Source organism: Marmota marmota, unplaced genomic scaffold (genome assembly GCF_001458135.2).
Source record: "Marmota marmota marmota unplaced genomic scaffold, marMar, whole genome shotgun sequence".
Classification (NCBI taxonomy): Eukaryota; Metazoa; Chordata; class Mammalia; order Rodentia; family Sciuridae; genus Marmota; species Marmota marmota.
This window is the reverse complement of record NW_026000140.1, coordinates 892,481-902,455: the sequence shown is the minus strand read 5'-3', so window position 1 is coordinate 902,455 and position 9,975 is coordinate 892,481. Positions and strand designations below refer to the sequence as shown.

The 9,975-nt window shown below is 33.9% G+C and overlaps 1 protein-coding gene across 1 annotated transcript; it reads right to left on the bottom strand.

Moving 5' to 3' along the window:
* Positions 1 to 215: 215 nt before the first annotated feature.
* Muc7 (mucin 7, secreted) lies at positions 216 to 6,108 on the bottom strand. The gene is made up of 3 exons (XM_048785744.1): positions 5,775 to 6,108; positions 3,558 to 3,562; positions 216 to 1,694 (listed from the first exon to the last, which is right to left on the bottom strand). Exons 1-3 carry the CDS (start codon positions 5,896 to 5,898, stop codon positions 444 to 446), a joined length of 1,380 nt encoding a protein of 459 aa, XP_048641701.1. The 5' UTR covers positions 5,899 to 6,108; the 3' UTR covers positions 216 to 443.
* Positions 6,109 to 9,975: the final 3,867 nt, after the last annotated feature.

Sequence of the window (9,975 nt, the reverse complement as noted above, 5' to 3'; positions counted from 1 at the left end):
TGGAAATATAAAAGATAGATATAAAGATAAATCATATATGTATCAATATATTGATATTTAGATGTTTTGTTCAGGTAGAAAGAGTTTTATCTATTCATGGTTGGTGGTACAAAGTAGTGATTGTAGTTTCCAACATTTAGGGGAGTGAATGGTAGATGACCTACACAATTTGTCCTTTTTATCTAAAGATTTTTCTGTTCCCTCAGTAGGTCCTAAAATTGATCTTGAATCCTAGATATGCAATTGGTTTATGAGATAGAGGTGGTTTGTGACATTAGTAGGTCATGTGGAAAAATAGTTTGATTCAAGGATTAGTGATAATAGTTAGAATTTAAGTAATATTATAAATTCATTTTGGGATTCATGGTAAAATTAAAGATGAAAGTTCTGTACTCATAAATCATGTTTTATAATTGACAGAACACTACACAATGTATAATGTACTACTGAATCCTTTCTAAATGATCAAAAATTCTATTAAACCAATATCGTAAGCCTGCAAGAAATTGAAGATATATATTTTGACTGGGAGATGAAGTTGGTTGTGTGACAGTAACAGTTTGACTAGTGGTTGGAGGAGTAGTTTGGGGTACTGGTGCAGCTGTAGTTTCAGAAGTTTCAGGTGCAACAGTGTCTGGGGAATAATTAGGTGTGGCATGTGAGACTTCTGTGATCTCTGGTGAAGCTGAAGAAGGTTGTGGTGTTGTTGCAGCTGGGGAAGATGTAGGTGGGGCAGCTGTGGTCTCTTGCAGAGCTGAAGAAGGTTGTGGTGTTGATGTAGCTGGGAATGATGTAGGTTGGGCAGCTGTGGTCTCTTGAAGAGCTGAAGAAGGTTGTGGAGTTGTAGCTGGGAAAGATGTAGGTGGGGCAGCTGTGGTCTCTGGCAGAGGTGAAGAAGGTTGTGGTGTTGGTGTAGCTGGGAAAGATGTAGGTGAGGCAGCTGTGGCCTCTGGCAGAGCTGAAGAAGGTTGTGGTGTTGATGTAGTTGGGAATAATGTAGGTTGGGCAGCTGTGGTCTCTTGCAGAGCAGAAGAAGGTTGTGGTGTTGATATAGCTTGGAATGATGTAGGTTGGGCAGCTGTGGTCTCTTGCAGAGCTGAAGAAGGTTGTGGTGTTGATGTAGCTTGGAATGATGTAGGTTGGGCAGCTGTGGTCTCTTGCAGAGCTGAAGAAGGCTGTGGTGTTGATGTAGCTTGGAATGATGTAGGTTGGGCAGCTGTGGTCTCTTGCAGAGCTGAAGAAGGTTGTGGAGTTGTAGCTGGGAAAGATGTAGGTGGGGAAGCTGTGGTCTCTGGCAGAGCTGAAGAAGGTTGTGATGTTGATGTAGCTACAGAAGAGCCAGTCATGATATTTTCTCTTGCAAATGTAATAACAGCATTCTGAGTGGGAGGTCTCACACCTGAATTGGTAGTAATTTTGATGGAAGGAGATATGGAATTCAAAGATGGTACTTGGGTGGTGATCTCTGAATTGTTATTGTTGACCACAGTGTTATTTTTGACTGAACACTTAGTATATGAATGTTCAGGCCTATGCTTAGATAATTTGTGTAGAAGAACATGGTAATACTTTTTACTGAGTTGATTCTGGTGGGATGGTAATTCAGAACAATGTGGTAATTTGTGAAGTTTAGGTGACTGTTGAATATGTTTTTTGCGATGTGATTTTCGATTCTTTCTTCCACTTTCACTGAACTACAGAAAAGAAAGTGCAAAAAGTTAAAAAGTCCATTGATCTATCAAATAAAGTTTCATTGTTGACCATAGAATAAGCAGTATTTGTGAAGTTTTAGGATTAGAGACTGGATAACCAGTAGATCGAGTGATTGATTAGTTTGCTAATTTCACCCAGCCCCACATTTCACTAGCTCACTCTCCCCCTTTCAAGTGATCACTAAGAAGAATGCCCAGGTCTTGGAGGAGCATGTTTGAAACATATTGCCAAAGTTTGGATCTGTCTTGTGCCCACCCTTAAATAACTGACTAGATAAGTCACTTAATCTGATTAGATCTTTGTTTACTCATTTGTGAAACAATTCAAATTAAATTTCATACCCAAGTCTAATTCTATGACCTCAATACTTTGAAATATTTATGCTGTTAATTTTGTTTTTAGATGGTCTGCTTCATGAGGGAAGGATTTGTTTTGTCATCTCTGTATGCCCAATTCCTAGAACAATGGACGGTAGGCAAATGGCAGATACTCACTAGATATTTATTGAATGAAGGAACTCATAAAATTGATAATGACTAATAAATAAATAATTTCTTTTTGAATAAAATCTTAGCATTTAATAGTATTTTACTTACATTGTAAAATAGTTTCAGCTATTTTATTTTAGGTGACCAAATAATACCTATGGCATTTTTAGATGAAAGCAAATTAATTAAAATACCATAAATTATGTTAATTTACTATAGAACCTGTGTCAAATGACCAGTTTGACTTATTTACTTAAAATATATTAATTATTATTAATCAATTATTACTGTTAGTTACAGATAGCCATAATAGATGGAACTTGTTAATTTGAATTGAATCTAGGGAAATTTGATGACTGAAGTGTACAGGCATTTATAGTAAGTATATATGTGCTAGGAAGAACACATTAACTATATTGATCTTTAACTGCCTGTTTCTATCTGTGATTTACTTTTATTAAAAATCCTCATATATAACACTTAACTTTTTGTCAGGCCCAATTCCAAATGCAAGTTTATTTAGATCCTTATCTACATCCTTATTATACAGATGAGGAAACTTATTATACAGATGAGGAAAAAATGGACTTTTTAACTTTTTGCACTTTCTTTTCTGTAGTTCAGTGAAAGTGGAAGAAAGAATCGAAAATCACATCGCAAAAAACATATTAAGTTAAGAGAATGTGTCTCTGTATGCAAACCACATTTTTAATGGCAGAGGAGTGGGAGAAAATGAGAGGAGGTAGAGAGTTAGGTGCACTCAAGGGACGGGGGAAGGGAGACAGACACATGACACTTGGAGCCAGAAGGAGTTGGTAGAGGAAGCAGCAGATTCTTAAAATAACAGGAGTAATGCAAACTCTTCTAAGAAAGGAAAAGGAGGCAAAAATTAGTCATGAAAGAAAAAGATTCAGAATGGAAGGGGAATAGATGAGTGCAAGGTCAAGATGACATATACTGGAAACTAGAAAGCACATTAAATTTCTGCATTTGATGTTAATAGCCTATTTTTATGGCCATTTGAAAACCTGTAATCAATTTCTAGTGACGAAGGAAGCAGTATATTAAGTGTTATATATAACAGACTCCAGAATATATCCCCTCAATCTTTCTTTGAGGCATCTGGAAAAGAGGAGCCATATTATCCACTCCCTGAAATCATTCCACATGTCATTTGTTGCTAGAACTTTGGGCTGATCTTTGGCTGTGGGTTGCTGTCACTTCTGCTATATCCCTGTATATTCTGAGGATTCAACAAATCAATTCTGTGCTACCTTTTTATATATTCAAGTTATTTGGAAACTCCTTCTCTATAAACTTTTTGATATTTGGACAGTTTGAAGAGTTTTATTTTACCTGAGCTTGGGAAAAGGATGATTCATTAGGTATTTGGATTTGTGGGAAGCACCAGAAAGGGCCTCCTCAAAATAACAACCCAGATTTTGTCATTCTACAATAAAATAAAGATTTGTGTTGATTGGAGTTCCACCATTTCTTTTAATATAGAAATATTTGATATCTAGGAGTTTCTTATTAAAAGCAAACTTATCAAAAAGTGGATATAATTGTGCATATTCAGACTTTATAGCCTTATCAACTAGTATATAAGAAGAGATCGTATTATTTTATATTTAAAGCATATTCTGTTATTAATATTTTGTACATAGGGAAACTGGAGCTCTATAAACAGATTTTAAATTGCTGAAGATTAATCTGGATGGTCAGTTTAGACATGAGCTTAATTTGACATTTCTGAGCCCAGTTGAACACTCTTTCTGTTATAATTACAGAAATTAGCATTAGGATTTAGGGGAAAAGATTAAGAAGGTTTTGGGTGGGGGAAGAGAATTATGTGATAAATGGGAATTATGAGATTATCCAAGAGTAAATTTTACCCACTCTACCAGTTCCCCTCCCTTCTCTATATTTTTACTACCATCATAATATTCTGGGGTTTTCCTACTTTATTCAGTAAATAAACACACAGTAAATATTTTAATCTACTTAAAAGTAGATTAGATAGAAATATGGTTAGGGCTAGAGATATAGCTCTGTTGGGACAGTGTTTGCCTCACTTGCACAAGGCCCTGGGTTCAATCCCCAGCACCACACACACACACACGCACACACACACACACACACAAAGATAGATAGATAGATAGAGAGAAATATGGTTATTATTATAGAATATATCACCAGGGATCATTATTAATTTTAATCTTGCTTTCACTGTGGATTCTAAATGTCTTAAAGACAGGGTCCACTTTGTATTCTTCTTTTAGTTTTGGAAACCATACATTCCTGTCCCATTTTGTGGTTCCTTCATTTTCTCTATCCATTCCAAAATTCCTATAATTTCTCCCTAGGTGATCTTGTAGGATTTTATAACTTTAAATATATTTAAACTATGGACTTTACCTTTGATTTATCTCTGAAATTCATAAAATGTATATCCAAGTGCCTTCTTGACATCTTAATATAGAAGTCTAATAGCCATTTTTAATTTAACATGTCTAAAAGAGGACTCCTTGATCATTTCTTTCTTTTACCACACACCTAATCCATCAGAAGGTACAGTAGAATCAATTACCAAATTATATCTAAATATACCCTCATCTTTTATATTAAGTGCTGATAGTTAGTGCAAATCTCCATTGTCTTTTATCTGGACTGCTACCATATCTTCCTGACTAGTCTCTTAATCTCAATTTTTGTCCCCTGCCATCTGTTTTCTCCATAGAATCCTGAGTCATGTAACTACTCTGGGAGTATCATCCCAAGGTTTCCTGACATACTTAAAAAAAAACAAACCATATTCCACATCAAGGCCTAAAGGCCTGTAAGATCTGTTTTCTGCATCTCTGAAAGAGCTTACCACACTCATTATACAGTTGGTACTCTATAGATATTGATGAAAAGAAATTGTTTCCTTGTGTTTAATTGAAATATTTTCTTTTGTTTCACAGAAAACAATATATTTTGATCTTTTGGACATATAAATTGCCTGTAACACTTTTTAAAAATTTCTTTCATTTCACTTTATTTATTATTTATTTTATCTGACACATAAAAGTATAAAAATTGTACATATTGTGGGGAGGGGGTTAGGGAAGAATACAGTTACTTTAATATTAGATAGAGGGGAGTGAAGAGAGGGAGAGAGTATGGGGGCAGGAAGGAAAATAGAATGAATCAGACATTATTACCCTATGACTGGTGGGATTCTACATCATGTATAACCAGAAGAATGAGAAATTATACTCTATTATATATGATGTACCAAAGTGCATTCTACTGTCATGTATAACTAATTAAAACAAATAAAAAATTAAAGAATAAAAAATGTACATATTAATGGGTACTATGCAATATTGATATCTTAATACATGTGTACATCAATTATTATTTAAATTGAGGTAAATATATTTGTCTCCTCAAACATTTGTTATTTCTTTGTGGTGGAAACATTCAAAATCCTTTCCTGTAGCTTTTTGAAATAAGTAGTACATAATTGTTATCTAGAGTCACCTTCATTGTGCAACAGCATGCCAGAACTTCTTGGTCCTATCTAACTGTAACTCTTGAAATCTCTATTAAATCTACACACTAAATATTTGTTATTGACACATGAGGTGATACTTACTGGGAAGCAAGCACTCAGCACAAAGATGCATACAAGCAGTGATAGAGTTTTCATCTTTTTTTACTGGCTCCTGGGAAAAGCAGAAAAGTCTGGGTTCAGTGTTAGCTATAACATTGTGAAAGAAGGGTGAACTTTGTTAAATGACTTATATTATTAGAATGTAGATCAGTGGTTTCTGAAAATTACATATATATTTTTACTCCAGAGTGGTGAGGCAAAATTGCTTTAAGTCTAAAATGCATTCTTTGAGAGAGGAAGCATTGGAGGAGAGACAAAAGAATTATTCTTATCACTAATTTGCAGCATAGATCTTTTCTATTGATAATAGAGATCACCTAGGAAAGTCAGGATCTTGGTAAGTTTATCAATAAGAGAAGGAAATAGTTTTCTTATTTCTATAATGAGTCAAGAAATCTTGTTTAGAGAGCCATATAAACTATTTGGTTTTTACGAAACATAGTTTTATAAATGTTCTTTGGAATGTTCTTCTTTGCAAAGATGTTCCTTGACTCTGTGGTATGAGGCTATTAGAACAAAAAACCATATAAAACACACTTTTTTTTAAAGAGAGAGAGAGAGAAGAGAGAATTTTTAATATTTATTTTTTAGTTCTCGGTGGACACAACATCTTTGTTTGTATGTGGTGCTGAGGATCAAACCCGGGCCGCACGCATGCCAGGCGAGCACGCTACAGCTTGAGCCACATCCCCAGCCCCAAACACACTTTTCTTCAAGCATTATTCTCCTGAAAGTTTTGCCATTTGATGCCCTTTTTATAAATGCCCAAAGGACAAGATAACTTTGTTTTATTAATTTTTATGTAATCATGTCTAATACATAGTACAGTCTTAAAATATTGTTTGAATAACTACTTCCGAAGGTAACTGTACTTTTGGCAATAGGTTGTAGGAGGAAAGATAAAAGGAAGGATGTGACCTTTTATTTTTCTTATTGTGATCATGAGCACAGTGTGTACATATCAGCTTGTCAGCTTTAAAAATGTTCCCATTAATCATATTTTCATCTATTAATAGACAAGTTGGATCTGTTATCACTTAGTTTAGCAGTTCACAAGAGGGGAGGGGAATAATGTATTAGACCAATTATTGTTATTACTCAATGAAAATATGTAACTTGAAAGTGGCTTATTTTACATTGGAATATATCCCCACATACCTGATATTGTGTGAAACTTTCTCCTCAGGATGTTCAATCCAATTCCTTGCCTTCAGATGATCCTTTCAGGATGGTAACTGGAAGCAAAGGGACAAAGCAAAGAGAATTTTCAGGTTTTATAACTCTCTTGTTTAGATTTTTTAGATTTAGGAAATTTATTGGATTTAGGATAAGGTCATTTCTGTCAAGGAACTTGCTTTTAAAGACAAAGAAAGAATAGTTGTAATTTTATGGGGTTGACAATGGTCCTTTGTGCATCCACTTCTTCCTGATGAAGATGGTGACAATGGGAGATTCTCAATGAATAATATACTCGATTGATGAGAAGCATGATAGTGATTGATGACACTAATTGAGATACCAATAACCATGGCCCAAGCTTCCAAGCAGGAACAGATCTTCCAGTTTCCTTTTGGTCTAGGTAAACAGTGATTGCCTTCTGATAGTTAATGTGACAGAACACCATTTTCCGTCTATCAATCAGTACAAATTAGCAAAGGTCAGAGAATTAGGAAAACAAAACAAACACAGTGTCAAATACTAGTAAAAGTACAATTTCTTAAAAATTCATTAAATTCTTTAATAGGAGAAATTTGAAAAATTTTGACTACTTTTTGAATTCACACATCCTGAAAGGCAAAGAGCAAAGTAAAATGTTACAGTTGTTAACATTTTCCATGTTCTTAATGGATTGTTGAAGTATTGTAATGTAAATTACAAAAATCATGATAATTAATCTCTATTATTCCAGCATTTATTACTAAAAACTTTCATAATGCAGCACCATCAACCTCTAATATGAATAATTCACACAAATGGTAATCTTAAATTCAGTCATCAATTCCCAGTTTTGCCAAAAATACTTTTGGTCAGTTTGTTCTAATTAAGAACCCCCTCCTCCCAAGGACTGTTACTTTCTTTTATATTAGACATTTTCATGTCTGTTCCTCCATGATATTGATAATTTAAATGACTAGACAAATTGTCATATAAATACTTATTTTTAGGAAAAAAACTTAAGAACCATTTTATACAGGTTTCAAAATTAGAAACTGGAAATTAAGAATTTCTCCTATGTAAAATTTTCAACCTGGATTGCAATTTTAAAGTTATGATTTCACTTCATGATTACATCTCGCCATTTGTTCTTTTGCACACATGGTCTCTAAGAGCAGGTTCAGAAGTTATATTCTTTGGGTTTGATTCCCTGTTTCTTTGATTGGTAGCTATGTAATATTTAGCAAATTATCTCACTTTAATGAGCCTCAGTTTTCTATCTGAAAAGTAGGGGTTGTACCTACTTTATGAAGTTATTGTGAATAGAAAATTAGATAATTTAGAGGGTCTGACAAAGTGCCTGTAAATTAGAACTCTCAGCTGTTATAACTGAGCTATTAGATAGGGGTTATAATATCAATTTCTTTTCTTCTTTTATTTTTGTTAATTACTAGAGATACTCATTTTCTATATGCTTGTTACAGTCAAAATTGTGGAGGATAATTTTTACTGATATGAAGCAAGCTTTTTTGAGTACATAGGTTCATTAAAAATTTTCAAATCACCTTGTTATTGACTACTTAGTGATGATTTGTAATGACTTGAAAGAATTGATAGGATTTCCAGAAATGTTTGATTTTACCCAGTCCTAACTCATACTTGGAAATAACAGAGTAATTTATTTTATTTTATTTATGTTTCTTTTTTTTTTTTAAATTAGAGCTTTATAGTTATACATAGTTATTGGGTTCATCCCAACAAACTCATACATGCATGGAAATCAGTTTCAGTTCATGATAACCCTCTTTCCTTCTCCCTTTTCCCTCCTGTCCCTACTTACCTCTTCCATTCTCTTTCCTTTGTTGTACTAGTCTTTCACTCAAATATTAATTTATATTTGATGGTTCTTTATGTTATCCTACTCTTCCCTCCCCTTTTCCTTTATTGTACTCTATCTTCTGCACATGAGAGAAAACACTCAACCTTTGAGTTTCTGAGTTTGGCTAATTTCACTTAGCATGATATTCTCCATTTCCATCCATTTGCTAGCACATGCTGTAATTTCATTATTATTATTATTATTTTCTGAGTAGAATTCCAGTGTGTGTGTGTGTGTGTGTGTGTGTGTGTGTATCACAATTTCTTAATCCATCATCTATTGACAGACATTTGAGTTGATTCCATAATTTAGCTATCACAATAATTACAGGTCTTGGGCTGGGGTTGTGGTTCAGTGGTAGAGTGTTTGCCTAGCACATGTGAGGTCCTAGGTTCAATCCTCAGCACCACATAAAAATAAATAAATAAAATAAAGGTATTGTATCCAACTACAACTAAACATAAATATTTAAAAAAATAATTACAGCTCTTTTTCCTCTCCTCATCGTGCTGCTATAAACATTGATGTGTCTGTCTCACTATAGTATGCTGATTTTAGATCTTTTGGGAAAATACCAAGGAGTGTTATAGCTGGTTCAGATGGTGATTCCATCCCTAGTTTTTTGAGGAATCTCTATACTCCTTTCAAGATTGGTTGTACTATTCTGCAGTCCCACCAGGATTGTTTAAGTGTAACTTTTCCCCCAAAACCTCATCAGCATTTATTTTTGTTCATATTCTTGATTATTGCCATTCTGACTAGACGCTTTCTTAGTGTAGTTTTGATTTGCATTTCTCTGATTGCTAGAAATGTTAAACATTTTGCATATACTTACTGACCATTTGTATTTCTTTTTTTTTTTAATTATTAGCTACACATCCATTTGTGTTTCTTTTGAGAAGTTTCTGTTTAGTTCTTTTGCCCATTTATTGACTGGGTTATTATTATTATTATTATTATTATTATTATTATTTGGTGTTAAGTTTTTGAGTTCTTTGTATATTCTGGATATCAATCCCCTATTGGAGAAGTAGTTGGCCAAGATTTTCTTCCATTCTGTAGGCTGTCCTCATGCTCTT